This window comes from Carassius gibelio, chromosome A7, assembly GCF_023724105.1.
Source record: "Carassius gibelio isolate Cgi1373 ecotype wild population from Czech Republic chromosome A7, carGib1.2-hapl.c, whole genome shotgun sequence".
NCBI lineage: Eukaryota > Metazoa > Chordata > Actinopteri > Cypriniformes > Cyprinidae > Carassius > Carassius gibelio.
Genome location: NC_068377.1, coordinates 31,397,259 through 31,420,669, shown reverse-complemented (window position 1 = coordinate 31,420,669; position 23,411 = coordinate 31,397,259). Strand labels below are relative to the sequence as shown.

General features: G+C 41.1%; 1 protein-coding gene across 6 annotated transcripts in view; it reads right to left on the bottom strand.

Annotated features, from left to right (window-relative positions):
• LOC128017202 (chromodomain-helicase-DNA-binding protein 3) overlaps window positions 1–23,188 on the bottom strand; it is a 46,077-nt gene extending 22,889 nt beyond the window's left edge. For 2 of the 6 annotated variants that reach the window (XM_052602465.1, XM_052602467.1), the window contains exons 1-27: window positions 22,859–23,188; window positions 20,654–20,796; window positions 20,183–20,356; window positions 17,037–17,161; window positions 16,717–16,955; window positions 15,938–16,065; window positions 15,722–15,851; window positions 14,921–15,099; window positions 14,422–14,679; window positions 13,111–13,314; window positions 12,809–13,026; window positions 12,577–12,708; window positions 12,370–12,460; window positions 10,997–11,188; window positions 10,697–10,897; window positions 10,381–10,518; window positions 9,846–9,967; window positions 9,468–9,641; window positions 9,188–9,329; window positions 8,784–8,915; window positions 8,295–8,412; window positions 7,351–7,475; window positions 3,110–3,341; window positions 2,747–2,916; window positions 1,994–2,171; window positions 637–723; window positions 91–176 (exon numbers count right to left, since the gene is read on the bottom strand). In XM_052602465.1, coding sequence (XP_052458425.1) covers window positions 91–176; window positions 637–723; window positions 1,994–2,171; window positions 2,747–2,916; window positions 3,110–3,341; window positions 7,351–7,475; window positions 8,295–8,412; window positions 8,784–8,915; window positions 9,188–9,329; window positions 9,468–9,641; window positions 9,846–9,967; window positions 10,381–10,518; window positions 10,697–10,897; window positions 10,997–11,188; window positions 12,370–12,460; window positions 12,577–12,708; window positions 12,809–13,026; window positions 13,111–13,314; window positions 14,422–14,679; window positions 14,921–15,099; window positions 15,722–15,851; window positions 15,938–16,065; window positions 16,717–16,955; window positions 17,037–17,161; window positions 20,183–20,356; window positions 20,654–20,796; window positions 22,859–23,021 — 4,281 coding nt within the window. In that variant the 5' untranslated portion in view covers window positions 23,022–23,188. Of the gene's footprint in view, window positions 1–90; window positions 177–636; window positions 724–1,993; window positions 2,172–2,746; window positions 2,917–3,109; window positions 3,342–7,350; window positions 7,476–8,294; window positions 8,413–8,783; window positions 8,916–9,187; window positions 9,330–9,467; window positions 9,642–9,845; window positions 9,968–10,380; window positions 10,519–10,696; window positions 10,898–10,996; window positions 11,189–12,369; window positions 12,461–12,576; window positions 12,709–12,808; window positions 13,027–13,110; window positions 13,315–14,421; window positions 14,680–14,920; window positions 15,100–15,721; window positions 15,852–15,937; window positions 16,066–16,716; window positions 16,956–17,036; window positions 17,162–20,182; window positions 20,357–20,653; window positions 20,797–22,179 lie in introns of all 6 variants that reach the window. The other 4 variants (XM_052602466.1, XM_052602469.1, XM_052602470.1 and 1 more) reach the window with 4 other exon arrangements.
• Between the last annotated feature and the right edge of the window lie 223 nt (window positions 23,189–23,411).

The window sequence follows — 23,411 nt, the reverse complement described above, 5'->3', positions numbered from 1 at the left end:
GCGACCTCCAGATAAGCAAACACTCAGAAAATAAATGATAAAATCACATTAAACTGTGATTTAAACAAATAAAGAATAAGTGCACAGTACCTCAATGTTGCCACCCACTCTGGCCAACAGGGGAGGCAGTGGTTTATCCTTCTCATTTCTGAGCTGCCTGCGTGACTGTCTGCGACCTGGACGAGGGGAGAGGAGAGTCAGCCAAGAGATCAGTTCAACATGTCCATCTCACTGAGCCAGCATCAGGAAACAGGGTTATAGCACAGGAAGGATACATGATCCTGAACAGCTGCAATGCATAAACTGTGAATGTGCTTCCAGAAGAATAGCAAAACCTGACAAAGCCGCAAGATTTTCCAACAAGGTACCAAAAGTCAAAGAGACACAAATGGAGCAAATAAACGTCTTAATCGAAGTCTAAAAGGGGCCAAATGTGTAGGGATATAGTAGTTATAATTCTACATTTCTGAGTAAAGCTTTAATTTATAAATATAATATTGCAATAATAATACTTATTATATAAAAACACTGTTATTATGATTCTGTTATTATTAGTTAGACATAGTATTATGTTTATTTTTATTATAAAGAACAATATGTTAATGAGAATTGAGAGTGTGTCTGTTTGCTTCTCACCCTCAGGTCTCTCATCAAAGTCCTCATCTTCCTCCTCAGAGCCCACGGAGTATTCTGATTGGTTATCTGAAATGTCAGCATGCCACTCTGTAACAGCGTACAGAAAAGAGCACTATCATGAATACTTAGTATAATGAATACTAAGTACAAACCACTGTACAGAGTATGTTCAACAGTGGTCAAACAACATCCATTCACCAGAATCCTCAAATAAAGCCCAACCGAAATCTTATATATCGGTTTAGCAACCCTTTCCAACATTGACTCTTTTGTGACAAAATGTTCTGTATCTGCACTTATCTAACCCTGCACAAGCGTTCTGTTCAAATTCAGCTGTCAGAGAGAATGATTTAGTCCTACAGGGCTGCTTAAACCAAAATGAAAACCCACTAATGTCAATTACTGAAGCTCAAATTTTTAAAAAGGCCAGCTGATTGTTTTCTCTGCATTTGCAATATATTCTGCAGAGGAAGTACTGCAAGTCAGCTTGCTTGGATATACAAAGAAAAGTATGTGTACCAACTATACATTTCAGTTATCGCTGTAATTATGCAGCTGTAAGCGCCATCACAAAACCATAAATTCCAAAATTTCCCTTTCTGGAGGAAACCTACTTTTTCTTTTCTGTCATTTGTCTTTTTCCGTACCATTTTGTTTTTCTCCTTTTGACACATAAATGAAAAGCTGCCACACTTCGGCATCCCCTGGGTGTAGTGGATGTAGCCATTTTGAGTCAACTGCATGTGGCTGTTCTAACCTGACCAAAACAACAGTGTGTGGGAAATCGTTTTTCTTTCCCACTCAATCAGAAGTAAAGTCGTAAACCACATGCCAAGAATGAAACTGCTACAAGATGTAATTTTGGAGATTTAAATGAGATAATATGCTACATTTATGTGACAAGCACAAACATGGTTTATTGTAATAAGCCAAGAAGAATGGGCTAATTACAATCCAGTGGGGTCCAAAAGTCTGAGACCACACTGAAAATCTCAGCTTCAAAACTGAATTTAAACCCTGACAAACTTAAAACAAAGACACATTTTTTACCACTGTTTTAAGGTCACCAATCACTATCGAACTTGTTACATAGATCACGTGACTCCTTTGTACAGACAGTTCTTCCGTTGAAGCACAAGATGCGTTTTGGATTGTTCTCAAATTATGCCGGAGAACATGATCGTCAGGTTTAAAAAGCAAAAACAAAAACCAGGAAAGTTTATGGAGTTCAAGTGCTGCTATCACTGAAGCAAAATGAACTATACAAATAATAAGAAATACTGAAATTCATTCATTTTAACTTTTCACGCAAATTGTTTTGCTTAAGGAAAATCCTGTAGGAAGTGTTGTGCCGTACCTTGGTCCTCCTGAGCCGCGTCATTGTAGTTGACCTGTTTGCGGACTCTCTTTCCTTTGCCGAGATTGCGGGCCAGATCTTCCTGCTGTTGTTCATAGTGATGCCTCAAGAGTTTCTCCCAGTAATCGGGATCCACATTCTCTTCCTGCTTAATGATCTCTCTCTCGATCTCCTCTATCTGGACACACAACAACAAATGAGATCTACTTAATATCTGTTGTTTCTCAAAGACACCAATAATATTCTACGGAAAAGAAATAATGACCACATCTCCTGCTTTTCAGCGGTTTACCCTGAAAAAAGACCCCAGTAAATTCTAGTATCCCCTAGAGCAGTGGTTATTAAACTGGGGTATGTGTACCTCTGGGGTAGGCGAAGTGATGGATGGGGTACATGATAAAAATACTGAAATGTACTGTTAATTAAATTATATCACACTCTTAAATAACACTGCTCTAGAGTTTGAGAAAAAAACTATATATAATTATAACTCAAACATTTCTAATCATATTCTTGCAAGACTAAATTATCTGAGACAAGGTACTTTTGTAGCTCTATACTCTTACTGTATGTCAAAAATGATTGTGGCTATTTTGCACTACCGTCCAAAGGTTTGTGGTCAGTACTAATTTGTATGTCTCTTATGCTCATCTAATTTTTCGGAATTTTTGTTGTAATATTGGTGAGGTGAATGTCGTCTTTCAAATTCCTTATAAGTCCAACTCTTGAATACTCCTCAAAAACGTCTCCCACCTTGTCATCTTCTCTGACAGCGTACTGGGCCACCTTGAAGGAGCTCAGATACTCATTCATGTTCTGCATGTCAGAGTCATCTGTGGCATCCTGGCTGCGATCTAGCAAACGCTCGATAGCAACATTGTCGTAGTGAATTACGCTGCTATCATCATCTTTATTGTCCCCTGCTGAAAAAAAAAGATAGAAAAAGTGGTAAACTTTCAGCATAATAAAGCTTTGCAGACTTTGGGCACAATTACGGGATACAGAGCAAGTGATTTTAATAACAGTTATAACAAATTCATTATTTGACAAAATTATCAGGTGATTTGCTGGTTCATTTATTTCTACACATCAATCATTTTAATTTATCAATCCCACCCTCAATCTCATCCTTGAAAAGCTCCTCCGTGCCAAACTTGAGGATGTCATCCAACTCTTGTTTAGACATGGATCCGGCTTTTGATCCCAGACCGGGCCGCACCACCAGGTGTGTGAGCATCATCTTCCTTTTGGCCACCTGAGTAATTCGTTCCTCCACCGAGGCCCGTGTCACGAACCGATATATCATCACCTTATTGGCCTGACCAATACGGTGAGCTCGGCTAAAGGCCTGTGAGAAAAAGAGATAAAATTCAAAATGATGTAGAAACTGCTACTTTGAGCTTCCTAAAATATGGTTAACTTTGAAACCTCACAGATATATATTTAAGCATTTAGCAGACACTTTTATCCAAAGTGACTTACAGTGCATGTAGGCTAACATTTTTTACTTAACATGTGTTCCTTGGGAATTGAACCCACAACCTGCCATTGTCTTGGCTAGGTATGGCAACCCTTGTTCCCTGATGGAAGAAGCCAAGACATTGTATCGAAGTTCCAACACTAGGGGTCGCACTTGTGAGCCCAGAGACCTCTGACATGATTGAGAATAGTCCAATGAATTTGGCGGGAAAATCTGCATAGCTTACCACACCCTGGATATCCGGGTATAAATAGGCCAGTGGGGCATTTGCGCACTCATTTTATTCTGAGGAGTCTAGAAAGCGTCTCAACCCACTTTAGAGCCAGTGCTATTGCCTGTTCGGAATTGGTTCAACTGGTTAGCCTTTTAAGAACTGTTTTGCCTTTCTATGGGCTAGTCTGCCACCACAGAGCCAGGACTTACGTCACTGATTACGTCTTATCTTTCCCAGTAATACTAGCTTGGCAGTTCCACACACAACAGGCTTGTTCGAGATGCATCGGCGTCATGCAGACCGATTGGCGCATGATACCAAAGCAACACAAAACCAATCCAAAAGCATAGAGTTTGGTTTGCTTTCCAATCACTCCCTGCGGCACACTGAAAAGTCCACGCAGCGCCAATGCATCCCAAGCAAGCCTAAACACACAATCAACAGTGGTGGACATTGGATTGCTATTGATGTTCATGGCTTTGCAATCTACATCGCCATCTAAACACAGCAAAATCAACATGTTTGTGTTTAGCTGCTATTTTAAAAATGGCAATCAATAGTTTCTGTCCATCTTGTTGTTCACAGTAACCCCAGCCCTTGACACAAGCGGTCCTACGCCTAGGAATAACACCAGTTCTTCTGAATGGGCCATAACCTGAGTAATGGTATTTATCTCTGTGGGTAAAAGGCCTCTGAATTCCTCCTCTTCCCATCCAGAGACATGACATGGAAGTTCCAAAGGTCTGGGCACAGGTGTCAGATTGCTGAAAGTTCCCTTCTCAGGGGAATGCACCAGGGAGGGGCTGATGCCATAAGCATGAGTTCTGAGAACAAAGTTTTGCTGGGCAAATATGGCACCACTATTAAAACCTGTTCCATATCCTCTCTGACTTTGCAGTCTGTGCGATGAGGTTCACTGGGGGAAAGTATATTTGTGTAGGTCCCTGGGCCAGCTGTGTGTCACTGTGTCCATGCCAATGGGAGACTCAGTCAGGGAATACCACAGTGGGCAATGGGAGGATTCCTGCAAGGCAAACAGATCTATCTGTGCCTGGCCAAAAATGAGTCCCAAACACCAGAACCATCTGGGGATGGAGTCTCCACTCGCCCTGGAGTGAAACCTGTCACGCGATTGAGTCTACAGTGTGACTGAGGTTGCATGGAATGTGAGTGGTTCACAGAGACTTGAGACTCTACTCACTCAAAATAAAGAGATGGTTGATGAGTTATGACATACAACGGGAGCAAACAATGCTCTGATGGTTGATATAAGCTACCGTCACTGTGTTGCCTGTCTGGACTAACATGTGCTAGTACGTGTCCTTCAGGTCCACTGACACACGTTAACATGTTACAAGGTGAGAATCCTGAACGAGAGCCCATGATGGGCACAATGAAGTGAAATTCTTGAGTACAATAAAGTAAGGGCTGTAAAACCCTTTTTTTAATCTCGTCGTTAATCTTGTCAAACGAATCCCACTGAACTTTGATGGCTGCCTGGCAAACGAATTGTGTAGCCGAGTTGATTGGTTCTGAGAAGCCAACAGTACAGGCTGGGGAGTGCTACCCAGTCGTTCAGACACGCACCAGTGGAACTACTTTTGATGTACTTGAGGCAGGGTTCCTGCGGCATTTTGGAGCAAGGCTCACCATAACGGAAGACTTTGTGTCCCACATGATGCATGGTGATAGATGAGCAACACTGACCTTGCTCCTCAGGTCTGTTGAAGAAGCCACAGAGAGACACAGGAACCAGAGTTTGCCAAGGTTCATCCTCCTGACTTGACAACACACCTGGAACATCAAAATGTGAGGAGGCAGTGTGTCTGCATCTGAACAGGCTCTGATACTTAAATTCAGTGCCTGGCTGTCATGACAATGAGGGCCATGAATGCCATGTGTGTGTGTATGACCCAGGGAAAAGGAAATTGCTCTTTATAATGACCGTTTGGTGGCTGACTGCCAAGTGGCAAACAGCCAAAGTGGTGCTCTATCCACCTCCCATCCCCCCTTAGGAAGTGGAGCTAGGCTGGTCGGCAAGTCCCTCATCCCTGAGTCACTCATCTCAAGTCTGTTTTGAAGACTTCCAAGGGTTCTTAGTAGCCTGATGATGAGGTAAATGATAATTTTGTGCCACTTTTCTGTGATTGGATTGCCATTGTTCAGGCTTGAATGCCAGCCCAGGCTGCTATGGGGCTGGTGCAGTCCTAACACGGGGCTATCCCCAGTGATGAAAAGGTGGAGGTTGTCACTTCAGAGTTCTGGGGGTAGAATCCAATCCATGTCAAGGCAAGGTGTGTTTAATGGCCTCCATCTGTTTCTTAACTGTCGATAATTGCTGGGCAAAATCCTCGACAATGTCACCAAAGAGACCAAACTGGGAAATGGGGACATCAAGAAAGCAAACTTTCTCAGCATCCAGCATCTCCATCAGGTTGAGCCACAAGTGGCATTCCTGGACCACTAGTGTGGACATTACCCTCCTCAGAGCCTGCACCATGAGTTTTGTAACTTGTTGGGCATAATCAGTCACTGAGCACAGTTCCTGCACCATTTCAGGGTTGGGGCCACCATTGTGCAGCTTTTTTAACATCCTGGATAAATAGACCTGCAGGAATGCGCTGCAATTGCTCTCTCCACCTAGGGGGCCTCTGTAAACCCCCACTCTGGACCACCCTTGGGAGTGATGAGAACGGAGGAGCCGTGTACTGTCTTCTGGCAGAAAAAGGTGCCTTCCACAATTTTGTCAGCTCATGCACTACCATGAAGAAAAGAACTGGGGCAAAGCAAAGCTGTGTGTCCCACTCAGAACCCAAGAGCCAGGTCATCCAACCAACAGAATCTGTGGCAGGATGGAGAAGTCTACACAAGCTCGTCTACTGATGATGCTCTCAGCTGCATGGGTGAGCACAGCCGCCATCTCAGTGTTAGCCTCAGAATGAAACAGAGCACCCAAAGGTGCAGCTCCAGCTGACTCATCAGCTTCTAATGGTACTAGCGCACTCTCTGATGCTGTGATCGACAGCTCATCCTCCTCACGAGCCCCGAATGAGAAATTAAACTCTAGCTGAAACGAGCTCTCAACCTCATCCGTTAACTCTACTGGAAGACTAGCTATGGCAGGAACGAGAGGTTTGCAGAGATTCACACGGCAAAGCTACTCTCATGAGGCATCCTTTCTCCTCCTCAACGCACATCACAGAGACCTTTTAAATGAAAATAGAAGAACCAGGATGAGAAGCAGCTGAGTCATTGTCGTTTATAAAAGAATATGAGTAGCGGGTGCAGCATGCCTATGGGCATGTCCTCACATGAAGGACATAACCCAACAACAATGGTTGCTTCAGTGTGGGCATGGCCCACACCAGGATGTTCAGGGCATGGCCAGCTATGCAAATTTTGCTAGCCAATTTCATCTACCTTTTCTCACTGATGTCAGAAGTGTCTGGGATCCCAAGTGCGACCCCTAGTGTCGGAAGTTCAACACAATGTCAAAGTGACTGACTGAAAGGAAATCTATGTTTCATGAGTCAATACTCAATTTGTCAACCAACACATGACAAAGAAAACACCTGAATAAACTTGTCAAGTGTCACAAGTAGAGCGATTATCTGTGAGCGCTGGCATGAACTGTATGAGATACTCCTCTTTTTTTATACTTACCTGTATATCATTGTGGGGATTCCAGTCGGAGTCAAAGATGATGACTGTGTCCGCAGTGGCCAAGTTTATTCCCAGACCGCCCGCTCGTGTAGAGAGAAGAAAACAAAACTGACATGCACCAGGAGCTGTGTGACAGAAAGAGAAAGGGATCTGATTTGTAAGATTTCAGCATACATTTTAGCCAACCAAAAAGTCGTCATCATAACAAATAGCAAAATGATTAAAATCTCAATAAAACGCAATCACTTAACCCCAACACCACAAAACAACAAAATAAATTCTCCCACCAACACAACAGAAAATATATAATTATGGCACAACTGTTGTTCCAATGTTTATATATTTCAAATCTTTGTAACATTCAAATTTAACAATGATTCCAGACTTTATAAATGGTTTAAACAGAGATATAACATCACAACCATGTCTGTTCTCAAGTAATTTTGCCCTTGTAAATGTCAAGTTCTTCTTGCCCAAGAATAAAATTAATCAACTGCCATTTTAAGATAAGAAATGCAATATTTGGCATAGATTTTTCTCCACATCTGAAAACAACTAACTCAATTGCTCCAATAATTGAATAAGTCTTACCAACAAATAAAAATCCCTCTCTAAATTCACATGAATCATCAACATTTGGACTGGGATGAGAGAGTAGTCAGAAATTGTGATTTTTTTTGCCATGGCATCTGAATAGTTATTAAAACTAAACCTGACTCAGTGGGTCTCAAACATTTCAAACCAGACCACCCTTGTTCATATCAGACCATCTAAGTACCACTAGACGCCAGTGTTATAGTATACTTTTCCGTGTCATATATCACCTGAAAGCACCACAGGATCACTGCTCTGGCTAATTCTCTAGCTGTATCCAAAACACCAAACAGAAATATTACTCAGATAATTTATGTACAAAATATAAAGGCCTGGTGAGCTGTTCTTACCATTAAATCTGTCAATGGCTTCCTGTCGGAGAGCTCCAGTGATGCCTCCATCAATTCGCTCGTACTTATAACCCTCATAATCCAGGAAATCCTCCAGCAAATCCAGCATCTTGGTCATCTGAGGGGGAAACAGAGTGTGTAAGAATAAATAAGATCTAGTAAAACATAATGAAATCAAAATGTTCAGACCAAGTACCATATCTGATTAAATTAGACCATCCAAGTACCACCTAGCCTGTCATGAGCTCCATGTTACACTGTAACTATTAGAATTTGAAAATGGAGCAGAAATGATATATATATATAAAACTAAACACTATTTAAAAACCTTTATAAGTTGCAATGTTTTCACATGTCCAAATTTGTGCTGTGCACCACCTGGGGGCACTAAACAACCACAATTTGGGAGCTCATGCGATAACAAATACAGAAAAGCTTCTTATGTATAAAATACAGGTTGAGTGAAAGTATTTTAATGTGTGTCTGTACCTGAGAGAACACTAGCACTCGATGGCCTTGCTCTTTAAGTTTTCTGAGCATTTTCTGCAGCAGCATGAGTTTCCCAGAAGCCTTAGTGAGACCTGAACCTTCATACGCTCCACTTGGTGTTTTGGGAGCTTCCTGTAACACAGCAAGACAGCCTATGATACACACATGCACAACAAAAACTTTTAATTTATTTTTAAGTTATGTATGACTTGTGCAATAAACTAAATCTGAAACATTTCAATAATATTCGAATAACATTTTCTGACAGCAGGTGGCAGTATTGTGTATTTCACACTACCTAAATAAACCAAGCACCAGTCGAAGATAGGACCAAGAAGAGTGAAAACTCCATCCAAATGAAAAGTTTTTTTTGTTGCTGTCAGAAATACAGTGTGTATTCTTACGTCAGAAGCGACGGGGAAGAGGTAGGGGTGGTTGCAGCACTTTTTTAGATCCATCATAATGTTGAGCAGAGACACCTGGTTCCCTCCTCCCTTAGAATTCAGCGCCTCGAAATTACGCGTCAGAATGAACTTGTAGTATTTTCTGTTTATACACAGTGTGCACATAAAAACATATGAAAATAAACTAGCATGCACAGTAAGAAATTTATTTAAACAATCTTAAATTATCTTGATACTAAATAACACATTTTGTTCATGAAATCAATGTTGTGTGACTTACTTCTGCATGGGGCTGAGCTCCACTCGGACGATCAGCTCAGTTTTGGCCGGCATGTTCTTAAACACATCAGCTTTGAGTCTCCGGAGCATGTGTGGGCCGAGCAGGTCGTGCAGTTTCTTAATCTGGTCCTCTTTAGAGATGTCCGCAAACTCCTCTAGAAAACCCTCTAGATTACTGAGGGACAGAAATAAAGCGATGCAGTAAAATTAATTAGAGTATTGAAACATGTCTGTGTTGACAAGACATTAAAAAGTGTCTTGTCTGTCAAAAAGTATCTGGACACTAAAAATGCATATCATTGCATTATTTAACATAATCAGCCAAATTCTTTTTCTGCATCTTTTATGGTCTGTTTTTTTTTTATGTGTATGGTCATACTTGAAGCGGTTGGGCGTCAGGAAGTTGAGCAAGTGGAAAAGTTCTTCCAGGTTGTTCTGGAGTGGAGTTCCTGTTAGCAGCAGCTTATGGTCTATCTTGTAGTCATTCAGTCTCCTGAAGAACTAACAAACCAAAACATCATCAGTTTTCACTTCACTGGAAATATACAAGATGCTTTACTAACCAAGCCAAACCATGTCCCTTAAAGGGCTCAATAGAATGTGTTACTCATTTTCTGTGCCTTTCTGAATTCAGATTTAGATTTCGGGCACATCCCTATATGAAACCATTATGTGCAGCCAATCACAAACTACTTTACACCTTTTTGAATGAAGTTTCCAAATGGGAGTAAATTTGTATACATTTGTATAAAGGTTTTCACAAATACAGTTATTAGCACAAGAAAAGTTGTTTTAAGCAACAAATCAGCAGATTAGAATGGTGTGACATGTAGCCTGGAGTAATGGCTGCTGAAAATTCAGCTTTGTCATCAGAAACTATTGTAAGATAAATTCAAATATTAGTATCAGTGTACCTTGGACTGGTTGTTTTTGAGGCGGTGGGCTTCATCCACTACAAGACAGGCCCATTCAATGGACTTGAGGACGTTCTGGTCTATGGTCACAAGCTCATAGGATGTTAACAATACATGGAACTTAATGGGAGCTTCTCTCTAGAGGGAAAATGAAAATAATGGTTAGAGAAAAGTCACTTTTACAGCACCAAATGACATCCTTTCCCTCTTCTCTCATAATATGGCTCCTCTTATTCTCCCCTTTTTTACTTTCCTTCTCACATTGTCCATCTTTGCATTTCACCACCTCCCAGCGCTCATCTCCTCTCTATCTCACCTGTAATTTGAAGGTTTTTTTTCCTCCCTTCACCGCCGTGTCATCAAAGGTGAACTCATTCTCACGGATGATGGCCCGGCTGTCCTTGTCTCCGGTGTAAGTGACAACGTAGAAGTCAGGAGCCCACATCTCAAACTCTCTCTCCCAGTTAATGATTGTGGACAGTGGTGCGCTCACCAGGAACGGACCTTTAGTGTGTCCCTGCAGAGAGAAATGGACAGAGAAGAACACAATATAATGAGAGGCTCAAAAGATCACTTGTCATTTAACATTCACTTTTGTGACCTGGCCCTCACAGACCTCTTTAAAGAGTGAGTAGAGGAAAACAATAGTCTGGATGGTCTTGCCCAAGCCCATTTCATCAGCCAGGATGGTGTCTGTTCCCTGAGCCCAGGAGAACCGCAGCCAGTTCAGCCCCTCCAGCTGATAGAGATGCAATGTACCTCCCGTCTCTGTCACAAAGTCTGGCTGCTCTTCATACTTGATTGTCGGCTGCAGGAAGAAAGAGGGGAGAGAAAGGTGATCCTGTATGCCTTAAAAGTTAAAAAATCTAACATCATAGGAGGTTAAAATAGGCAGTGGGCAGAAAAAAGGTGTAAGGAAAGAATAAAGCAATCTTGAAAATTTTGTGGGCTGCTGACAGGTAGATAGACAGTTCAAGAAAACAAATATAGTCAGATAAAGAATTAATCAACAACATAAAAGAGTGGCTTTCAAAATGTGGTATGCTACACAAATCAATAGTTTTAAAGCAGGGGTGCCCAACCCTGCTCCTGGAAGGCCAGCATTTAGCTCCAACTCTAATGAAACACCTGAACCAGCTAATCAAAATCTTTAGGTTTACTGGAAACTTTTTTTTTTTTTACTTTTTACTATTTCAAAATAATATCAACATTTTATTCCATTTGGAATTTTATGTTTATTTTTTCTCAACATCTTTATAATTTAAATATAGCTTCGCACAGGCACAGCACTGTATGTGTTCCCAACACCAAGAAGAAAGCAGCAGTTATTGTTAGGCCTCAAATTATATATATACACATATTAAATGTATCAATCACAATTCATTTTGTGATTCCAACTATGTTCATCAATACAGCAATAGTTATGGGGGGGGGGGGGGGTAAATATGATTTCAGTTCAAATTATGATTTAATGTGTTTTTTAGAATTTTAATTTAAAGTTAAATTATGAATAACATATTAAATAATACTAATTTAATTTACTAAAATATTATATTAATATTATCTATTATTAACTTTATTTATTATTATATACTTGGCCACACGTCACTTAACTTCTTAATTTAAAATATTAATACTTTAATAAATTAAATACTTCATCATTCCTTGGTTGAGAAGCGCTAGTCTAGCAGCAGCATGGTTTATTTTAACTTCAGGATATTACCAATATTATTTTAAAAAATGTTATTATATATTATGTTTAAAAAAATATCAGGTGCTAAAAACAAATGGGGAACGCCATTCTGACCAGGAGTTTTCAAACCTGTCCGCAAGCCCTGCACACTTTATATGTCTCCTGATTCAACTCATCAGCTTTCTAGTAAACACTACAACACCTGACGGGAAACCACAGATTTTAGTAAAAATGATACTTGTCCTTAAAAATATTATTCCAGAATCACTGGAATAAAAGACAGGGGTGACACTAACGTCATTAACAGGCGTGCTTGGAGCATCATCATTCTCCTCTCTCCTCCTCATCTTCCTTGGCTTCTCTGGGTCTTCCTTCATCACTTCCTCCCTGTGAGAAAAAAAGAACTGAAACACTGCTTATTCCATCATCTAATAATATACGCTGCTAGAAAACAATGATTCTGCAAGAAATCATAACCTTGGTGACTTCATGTATAACTGTACCTGTGTCTCCAGTACGCCGCTTTGTGCGGACCAAACTCAGGGATGTCCAGCTCATCTCTCTCCCAGGTGCACTGGTCATAGGTCAGATCTCGCCATTTAACCAGGTAGTGGTAGTTGCCCTTTTTATCCACACTGTGCTCAAACACACAAATACATCAAATGTAATATTCTGACAGTACAAATTATTAGTATATACAGTATAATGCAGTAGATTAAAACAAAAAACACACACCTGTGATTGATTATTCTGTGCACCATCATCCACTCTGGCTTGATGCCATATCTGTAGTACTTCTCTTCCAGAATGGCATATTGAGGGTCTTTGGCCCTTCGCTTCTCACTCTTCCCAGAATCCTCCTCTCCCCCCGAGCCATAGTCCAGACTGGGTGGCTCATCCATGTCTGTTTTCCTCTGATAGTTCCGGAACATCACAGAGTGGAAGATCTCGAGCTGAGGAAGGACAGATATGGATACGGGAAATGTCTGCACATCCTTGAACAGTTTTGTCTGTCTCACACTGTCGTACTCTCGCACCTGTAGCTCTGTGATCCAGGTGCAGTGCCAGTAGGACTGTCTTGCTAGCTTTACAAAGAATTCTCTCTCTGGACGACCCTTCATAGGCGGAGGGGGCGGTGCATCAGGGGGTGCGTCTGGGGGTGGAGGGACAGGAACAGGGGGTGGTGGATCACCCCATCGCCAGTGCAGAATTTTTTGTACTCGCCCTTTTATTGGGGGACACTAAAAAACAGATGACAGAAGTTGCAGATCATATTACATACTTCCACAAGACAATCATTCATTAATTTGCAAAGTATAAATTACAAATTAAAAATCGCAAGCTTATGTCTCTTTTCCTTAAGTAACCATATAAATCACAAAACAATCACTAAAGACAAAACCAACCACAATAATTTTGCACCAAACCAAAATTACTACAAGTAACTCGACTCACTTACCGCAGCTAAGCACATCTAAAATCATATATTTATATTAAAATCAATATTTCTGTGGAAACTGTGATACCCTTTTTCAGGATTCACTGATAAAAAGAAAGTCTGTAAAAAATAGTATTTATTATAAAAATTATAATAATAATTTAATAATTCTTTACTATAACTTTTGATGTATTTAATGTGCCTTGCTGAATAAAAGTATAAAATTATTTAAAAACTTGGTGACCTCAAATATATATATATATATATATATATATACTGTATATATACACACACACACACACACACACATATACAGGATGATTGTCCTAATTTTAAAATAAAAACAACTTCTTTCATCACTAGCATGATATGTATTCTAAACACCCATAGTAAAATAATATTTTCACACATTTTTCCTTAATTAAACAACATTACAGCTTGACTAAAAATGACAATAAAAATCTGTTCATGATATTTACCTTGAATTTCCGTCTCTTCTTCACACATCACATGTCTCATATTTCATCTCAAGCATGCTCTCCATGGACTCCATTGTAACCAAGTACGCTAACTTTTGAAACAACTTTTCAAGGGCCAAAACTGTTTGTCAATGGTGACTCCACAACTACAGGTCAGCAATCCCATAAGTCATTTATTTCACAATAAATATTTAAATGGTTTGTGTTTCTATTATCATAGTTTTAATTCTTAGTTTTAAATGGAATGTTTGGGTCTGAGGCATGAGGAAAACAATAAACTGTGTAAATTTAGCATTTAAGACACTTGAAAATGAGAAAGTATTAACTGATGGGGGTACTGTTTTCAAGACACTTTCAATACAAAAAATAAATAAATAAACATTAAGGTTTCTGACCTAAAATTGGCAGTACAGTGGTGGAGCATTACTCACAGTGCAGCGTGGACAGAGCCACTCTCCGTTGGGGATCTCGGGCATTGGGGGGTTCAGGCAGTGAATGTGATAGGATGACGGGCAAGAGTCACAGCACAGCAGCTCTCCTCCATCTTTGCACACACGACAGAACTCCATGTGATCATCCTCCTCTTCCTCTCCACCCAGCCCTGCCTCCAAATCCCGGACATCATCACACTCCTCTTCAAAGTCCTCAAAATCTTCTTCCTTCGCTTCCCACTGGATCCCTTCTTTCTCCTGAAAAAACAAAAACAAAACAAAAAACATGCACTTTCATGACAATGAATCTAGGAAAGCTCAATCTGAAGATCTTAAACAGGGGAACAACAAACTGAAAAAAAGTTATGATTTATCTCATACTATATCCAAGCCAACATTTTTTGTTTGATGTTTATTAATGATTCTAATTTTAAAATAAATGCAGAAAATGTATCAGATGATGTCTGTAATTCTGTAAGGTTGGGTGGAGGTGACTCACACAGTGAGGGCAGCTCCATTTGCCCTCGGGGGCTTTCTCCAGCTCAGGCTCGAGACAGACCAGGTGGTACGCTCGAGGACAGGTGTCACACAGAATGATCTCTCCTCCCTGCTGACAAACCTCGCAGTAGTCCTGATGGTCAGTCTCATAACCATCGCCATCCTCATCACCCAGCAGCACTGGTAGAAAAGCAGAGAGCGAGAGATTTTAACCCTCTGATGCATAATTTCCATGCATTCAAAAGATTTTAAAAGTTATTTTTAATCATTAAAGGCACTGATATACTTCACACAAAAACAAAGAACAGAATTATGTGACATAATTTTTCACAAAATCTGGCAAACTTGCAAGAACAATTTGCTCTGGCTGGTGAACACCTTCAGACTATCATTGATTAGAGGTGATTATGCACCAGACAGGTTTTCTTTGGGGCTCCGCCTTCTTTGACAATAAAAGCGTCACTCTCAGCAACATGGGCAGCATCAGCATTTTCATTAACAGTATAACGAAGCAAAGGTATTTAAACTTCTTTTTCCCCTAAGCAAAGAACTCCACCATGAGTATATAATGACATTAAGGGTGTGCATCCAAACTACTACGGCTGATAATCTTTAGTACTTACCCACAATTCTATGGTGATGAACCAAGAAAGGTTAATTGCAATGAATGAACAAACTGTGTATGATTAGTCTTGTTTTCATGTCAAAAGGAGTTTTTTGATTCTTGATTTAATTCATACATCCAAGGGTACATTTTTAAAGACAAATCCAGAATAATGATAAAGAAAAGTAAATGCCTCACCCTTTTTCTTCTTCTTCGCTGGGCGACCCCTTTTGTTCTTCTTGACCCGTCCCGAGCTGTCAGAGCGGACTGAAGAACTGTGAACGCTAGAGTTTTCCTGCTCAGAATCATCTTCATCCACCTCCTCACTCTGCATTACAACCACACACATGATCAAACACAACCACTGCACCCAACACACATTTATGTGCACACATATTGCACACAAACTCTCACCGAACTACTCTTCTTCCTCTTGTTACCAAGCGCTCCCAGTTTAATGCGCAGAGGTGCCATTTTCTTGGATTTTGGCTTCTTCTTATCTGAGACACGAGGACTCTTACTGCGTTTCTTGAAGCCAGGGCCTGTGGATAGCCAATGAATAGGCAATGTTAAAATTAAACAGTATTTTGTGTAGATGCATTCAAAATAAAAGACTTAAAACAAAAATCTGTAACAAAAATCTAATTTTGAGATTTTTTTTAAATTACATTTTAAAAACATTATTAAATCAGGGTTTTAAATATTAACTTTAAATGAGGTCAAAAGTAACCTTAATGTAAAAATATGGGATAGGAGCATGCAGGGTAAGGATTTCTTTCTACTGGCCCGATTGGGCCTATGGTTCAAATTTTTACATGCCCTGACAAAACAAATTCACTGGCCCTCCCACAAAAAAGGAACTAGTTAAATAATAAAGTTACTGATTTTTTTTTTTTTTTTTTTTAATTTTAAAAATGTTTTGAAGAAAACAAGAATTCTTTATGTGACTTTATCAGATTTGGAGTTCTGATTTCTTTGTGCATATTTAATTAAGTAGTGCCTCATTTGCATATTTAAACAACAATAAACGTATACAAAACCATTGTCTTAATGTGCTGTGATTAATCAGCTGGGGGAAATCATGGTGTTATCTATTAGTTATTAGTGTATTAAAAAACACACATTTTTGATGCTGATTTTTGAAGCGAATTAACAAATCCTGTACTGAGTACTCCTGTACTGTGACCTCTTACCTTTGCCCTCTTTGGTCTTGGCCTTGCGAAGTGGTGGTGGCTGAGGCGGAGGTTCAGGGGAGGCTGTTGCTGCAGAGACCTGCTCAGCAACGGCTGCCGCGGCGGCTGCTGCAGCAGCAGCGACGGCTGCTGCCGAGCCTTTGAATGGATTATTGGAGCTGAACTCTCGCCATTTGGCCCCCAGAATTGTCATCATCTTGGACATGGGGATTTTTGGGTTCTTCTTAGCAATCATGGGTCTGCAGAAGATCAAACATTTAATACAGAAATGTTGCTGCAAAGGAACTACAATATATGAAACCCTTGGTGAAGGTGAGTACCTCATGAACTGGCTGAAGGCTTTGTAGTTAGTTAGTGTGCGGTAATCTTCTTCTGTGAATGTGTGATCGACATCCTCCAGTCCCCACTCCCTTGCCAGCTGGGCCGATGTTTTCATCTCTACCGGCTAGAAGAGAAGCTTCATCATATGGCTGTCATGGTGAGGATGGGTTATAAATATCTGGAAACATCTGCACCCTAGACTCCACTACATGTTAACTGGATCAGCAATTAGGTGTTTTGTACATTATCGTGGACGTGCAACAGCTAGAAACACCATGTCACTGTTTGTACTTGTCAATCTTTCATTTCAGTGCGAGAACCTCTGATTGTGTATTTGCATATGGGTTCAGGAATGTGTGAAAACCAAGGTTTTTGTATGCAAAGACACTGTGACGAGTGAGGCGGGGCCGAGGGACATGGGAATGAGGAGTGAGGCCGGTGGAATGATTGGGAAATCAACGACACCTCTGCGCACCCACCGCCGGTCTCGAGTCCCACGTAGGAGATGGAAGGATATAAAACTGGAGCGACGACAGTGAAGGACGAGAGAGGAGCAGGCCTGGGCTTTATTTTATGTTTTGCGTTTTATTTGCGCTCATCAGTCGTCCGTGAGGGGCTGATGCGCAGTTTTGTGTTTATTTTGAATAATTAAAATGATGTTTGATTGTGCGCCGGTTCCCGCCTCCTTCTTCCCGATAATTAGGAAGTTTTATATTATTACAGTGGTGCCAAAGCCTGGGAGAAGGAGGGACGCGCTGCTGAAGATCCCTCGCCGCTGTGGTGAATCCGCGGTGCCATCGAGCTGGCGAGGAGTGTGCCGCCATGTACGCTCGAGGCGGTGGGCTGGAGTGAGTTGCCGGGGACGAGCGAGTAAGCTGCCGGCCGCCCACGATGTGGAGGGGCGGTTGCCGTCCGTCAGGGAGCGGAGGAGTCGGAGCCGTTCGCCAGAGAGCCGGAGCCTGCTGCCGTCCGCCTGAACGGGGAGGAGCAGGGAACGGGGGACTCCTGCTGGCTGCCCAAAACCGGAGGAGCCTTCGCGGTCCACCGGAGGAGTGTCGTGCCGTTGGCCGAGGGCCGTCCAGTGCCACCGCGGTGGAGATCACCCAGTTGGTGGAGGGCCGAGCAGCAGTGCGTCTGGGAACCAGAATTTTTTTTTTCCCTCTCTCATCTCTGTCGCTCCTCCTTCCATCTCCTTTTCTCTCGCCTCGTCTGTCCTACCCCCAGGTTCCCACAGGTCCCTGTGAGCGGTCCCCCCCGGAGGGAGGGGGGGGAGTAGAGCACAGTCTCGAGGGTGCTCTCTCTCTATCTCTCTTGCACGCGCGTGCTCTCTCTCGCACTCTCTCTCGATCTCTCTCTCGCACGTGCTCTCTCTCTGCCCTGTCAAAACTTTCACTCTATGATGGTTAAGCTGTGCAATTAATCCGCAAATCGAATTCGTCAAGGGCTGGGGAGCAGCTGGCCCATACAGTTAATGAATAACAGATCAACTACGACAGCCTACATCACACATCCTGCGATGTGACTATCGTGGATTCGTACATCGCGATATCGATGCTTAAACGACACATCGTGCAGCCCTATTCCACGCTCCTTCTTAGCGTCATGAAACCACGCGATTGTTATTGTTTTGATGGTGCGCCCTCTAGTGGCAGGTCCTACAACTTGTACCTTTAAGGAGATAGTGCAGCAAAAAAATTCTATCATCATTTAATCACTCTCAATTTGTTCCAAACCTGCATGAATTTTCTCTCTTCTGCTGAGACTTATAAGAAGATATTTTGACCAATGTGAGTAACCAAACAGCTGATGGTTTCCAATGACTTTCACAGTATGAAAAAAACCTCATCAAAATACTCAAAAAATACTATGGTAGTCAATGGGGACCAGAAACTGTTTGGTTACCCACATTCTTAAAAATATAATCTTTTGTGTTCAGCAGAAAAAAGAAATCATACCGGTTTGAAACAAATGAAGGGTGAGTAAATGATGACAGGATTTTCATTTTTGGGTGAACTATCCCTAAAATGCTTCAGCTCTTACTAGTTGATCTTGATACTGTTTCAGTGTTAACCCTAAGGTTGCCCTTAACAAATTAACTCATTGATTAAAAACAATCCTAATCATTACTTGAAATATTACAATTTGGATTCATAATCTCAAATTTCAAAGTTCCTTATTTGGTTTATTTAACTTATTTATTTTAAAATCCATTAAATCATGAGTTCTGAAAATATCAAAATTGAGACAGTGGGAAACATCCACTGGCCCTTGCACTTAAAGAATTTAATTATGAATGCTTTGTCAAATCAAGGGTATTTATTATGGGTCTTAACTCTTTTAAACTCTTGTTTTGCTGTAGCTGGTACTCGTGTTTTGTAAGAAGACAGAGTTAATGAAAAAATATTAAAAAATAAATGATGATAAACTTGTTTATTACAAACACAGTTTTTCTCCTCACAAGTTGTTAATTGATGGACTGGAGTTGATTATATGTGGAATATTGTGACGTTTCTTTGGGTTTGATTGATGTCAGTGTTCGGTACGTTTAAAATGCCTGAATGTTTAAATTGGAAAGACTTAAGCCCCGATAACAATTTAAATTACTTTTAAAAAAGGGCAGTGTGCTCCATTTTCTTATGTTGCTAGGCAACCACCAAATCAGCTGTCCTGTCAGTCTAATCAAAGGATTATAGCGCGAGCTGCTCCCAACCAAAAACACTGCATAAAACACTTTCTGTGTGATCAGGGCCTAAGGGGGCTTTTTCACCCTTCTGGTGTGCACTCGGGTACGACTGATGTCAGCATTCGGTACGTTTGGATGATGTGTACACCATCTTCCCAACTAAATAAAATAATATGAAAACAGTCCAGTTGGGGCAGAGGGAGGGGGGAGCAATCAAAGTCGGGTTCGGATCAGGCAATCAAACAAAGTGTGAAAGCACCCTTAGAAACATGTGCAAATGATCAACTTCAGTCTTCAGTTTCACCTCTACAAGTAACAACCTAATTCAAAGAAGTGAATTTATTGGTAGCCAGACTGGAAAACACAATAGCCCCAGGACGTCGCCCTGAGGCACACAACCTGTATAACCAAAGTTGATGGGAAACAGTGCAAGAAAAGGCATTGAAAGTGCTAAAGGATAACCTTTGTGGTCTCTTCGTGTGTACTGTCTTCATCCTCTTTTTTCTTTTTCTTGGTTTTCTTCTCTTTTTTGTCCTTGTGCTTCTTCTTCTTTTTCTTCTCTCCTCCATAATCGCTGGCAGCACTGTCAGAGTTCATGGCATAGTCTGGCTCCGAGTCTCTCTCTATGTCACTGTCCTGTAAGAGACAGCGAAAGTAAAATCAAGCTTAAGAACAAATTAGAGCTATCACAAAATTGCATTAATTAAAAAACAACAAATAAATAACTATATATAATAATACATTAGTGCAATTATCTTAATAATTTTTCCATTCAAGGGGCTCTTTTAAGAAAATATTGATATTTATGACTAACTGCAATTATATTGTAATTTGATTAATAGTCAATTGACGGTTTGCAAATAAATATTAAATTAAAGTTTAATGAAAAAGATGCATTTGAACATTAAGATAGAAAACACATGAACGACATACTATTTTTTTGCGCTTGCGTGCTTTGGCCATCTTCCCCTCCTTGTCCTTGTCTCTCTTTTTCGTCTCTTTCTTTTTCTTAGGGCCTCGTTTCTTTTTCCCCAGGTTGTCCCTGTCCAATGTCTCCCCAATGTCATCGCCATCATCTAAGTGAGAGAGATGCAGTGAAATGAGGGAACATGGGAGGACTGATGAAATGAAATTGACCATAGTTCTTCACAAACCCTCTGAGGTATCCTTTCAAATCATTTCCCACTTCAATTATTGAACAACACGAGCGGTGCAGGGACAGAGACTGTCACACAGGAAATATAAGCCATTCCACTTCTGACTTGAACTAAGCTGTAGGACTTAATGAATTAATCTCACAAACATGATTATCTACATGACCTTATTACGACTCTCCGAAAGCTATTTACGGAGTGAATTTTAAGACGGTGATAAATATTGCATGCAGCACTCCATAACATGAGTATTTCAGGTCACTGTGTGAATAGAAGAAGTTACTTTTAGTAAAATATATAAGGAATCCTTAAATGAATATGTAACCCAATTTTATTTCACAAAATGTTGAATATAGTTGTTCTTTAATCATGCAAGCAATCAAAATCTGCTGTCAGGTCACCTAAAAATATGCTTCAATTGCTTATATTATATATTCCAAATAAGGTGCCTGTATTATGACAAGTTTGACATGCTTCCATAAAAGGCGCTTTGACACAGATATCATCTTTCAGAGGGCCAACGTGGAGTTAAACAGCTCTGGTCATGTGACTATTTACAGCAAGCCATGTAAAATCCTTCAAATGAAACCAAACCAATTTGGTCTTTTATTTAACGCAAACAGTTCTGTGTAAAAGTCCGTTTGAATTCAAAAGTGCATTTGGTCATAATAGGACCAAGTCCAGAATATAATTTGGCTACATCAACCTGACTACGTTAGTTTACAACAAAGAAAGACTTTTTCAAGACAGATAAGATAGAAATGAATCCTCACGATAACAAGTACATCTTCTAACTTTCTACACCGCTTCATTCATCCAGATATAGCTTGTTTGTATGAATGCAGATGTATCCGAATGCCATGTCTGATAACGCAGAATTATCGCCATTGTGCTGAGATAAACGAGTTAGATTCGATTGGGTCTTTGTTGCCGGGGCGCGCGGGCAGAGCCTTTTTTCCCGCGCGCTGCAGCCAGGGGCGGCAGTAGCACGCACTCGGGGCTCGGTGACTGAGAGGCCGCGAACCCAGCTTATGCTCCCCTCGTCGTGAACTCTTGCACCTTGAGAGCAGACCACCAGATGAACCGCAGCTGAAGGTCGTGAAGGCGAGACAGGTTGCGCGAGACAGCGGTTACGCACTTAGCGAGGCCCCAAAAATGCCCACAAACATCAGCACAGCTGGATAGTGACTGGCATTAAAAGTTAGATTTAAGTCAATAAGATTTTTTTAAAATAAATACTAAGTTTCATTAATTTCTCAATAATATTTCAGAGCGTCAGCTTAAGGAAACATGTTTGTAACTAACCTTTAAGATACCATTTCATGCAGTGCCACACATTAATCGACTGAATAGTGGAAACTTTGGACTCATCACTATCTGTTGATGTCATGCCATAGATATTTATAATAATTTAGCGCTTTATTGACATACCCGAAGGGTGATGACAGTGTACAAATTGGCATTTTGCAAAGTGAAAGCATCGCATCGCAGATCTCTGCCCTTTACTGACAGTGGGTCGGGTCAAGTTTATTTACATTGTCACAATCACAACGGTAGTCCTGATGCTCACGCCTCTTTCCGGCCCGCTTTTAGATCAATGCATTGTCATATTCTTCTTTATCTGCTTAAGTGCTGAGTCTGTGACCTTCAGGGCAGACAAAAACGACATGGTGGCGGCTTAATGATCCATTGTCGGATCACAGCTGGAGATGAAAAAGCACCATCATATGACAGACCTGATGAATGACACAGACGGGACAGAGAGAGGGGGATCGGTCAACTTTAGCCAAACTCTATGCAACTCTTTGCTGAAATGCACTTGGATAAATAAAGCGTTCACAACGCCCAACCGCTTTAGAGGAGCCAGAATGAAGTATGCAGTAACGCAGTTGTCGCTATCGCAGTTTTTAGGAGCATTCGCGTTTGTTTCGATGTGTTTTGTGCCCCGCGCGCGCTCCCGCGTGTGCCGCGGACTGTACGGTACCTGGCGCCGCTCTCGCTGCAGTTTCTGTAGGCGCCGCCGGTGAGTTTATGTCGCTTGCGTTCTCGTCCAGGTCTCCGTCGTCTTCTTCTTCATCAAAATCTCCTCCCTCGGAATTAACCGCCGTGCCCTCATCTTCCTCACAAGAACGGAGAAGAGAGGACATTATATTCCCGTCGGTGACCCCGTTCCGCGAGATGCAAAAGTGTATTCCTTTCGAATTATGATATTTATTTAATATTCAAATCGACACACAAAAAGTGGGGGGCGTTTTGGAATATTTTACACTACAAGGCAGAGAAACAAAGATGGCCGCCCTTATATTTATTTTTTAACAACCCCCCCTCCCCACCCCCCAATAAGAAAAATCCCCTTACATAAAAATGGCTGACTATATTATTTCAGAACGCCCCCCTCCTCCTCCTCCTTTTACTTTTTCTCTTTCTCTCTCTCTCTCTCTCCAGTCTCCCCTCCCTCCTTAGAAATAATCACACTGTTACTGGAGGGGGGCTGATTGCAACTTGTATTTCAGCTCGTTTTATTGTGTGCGCTTTCG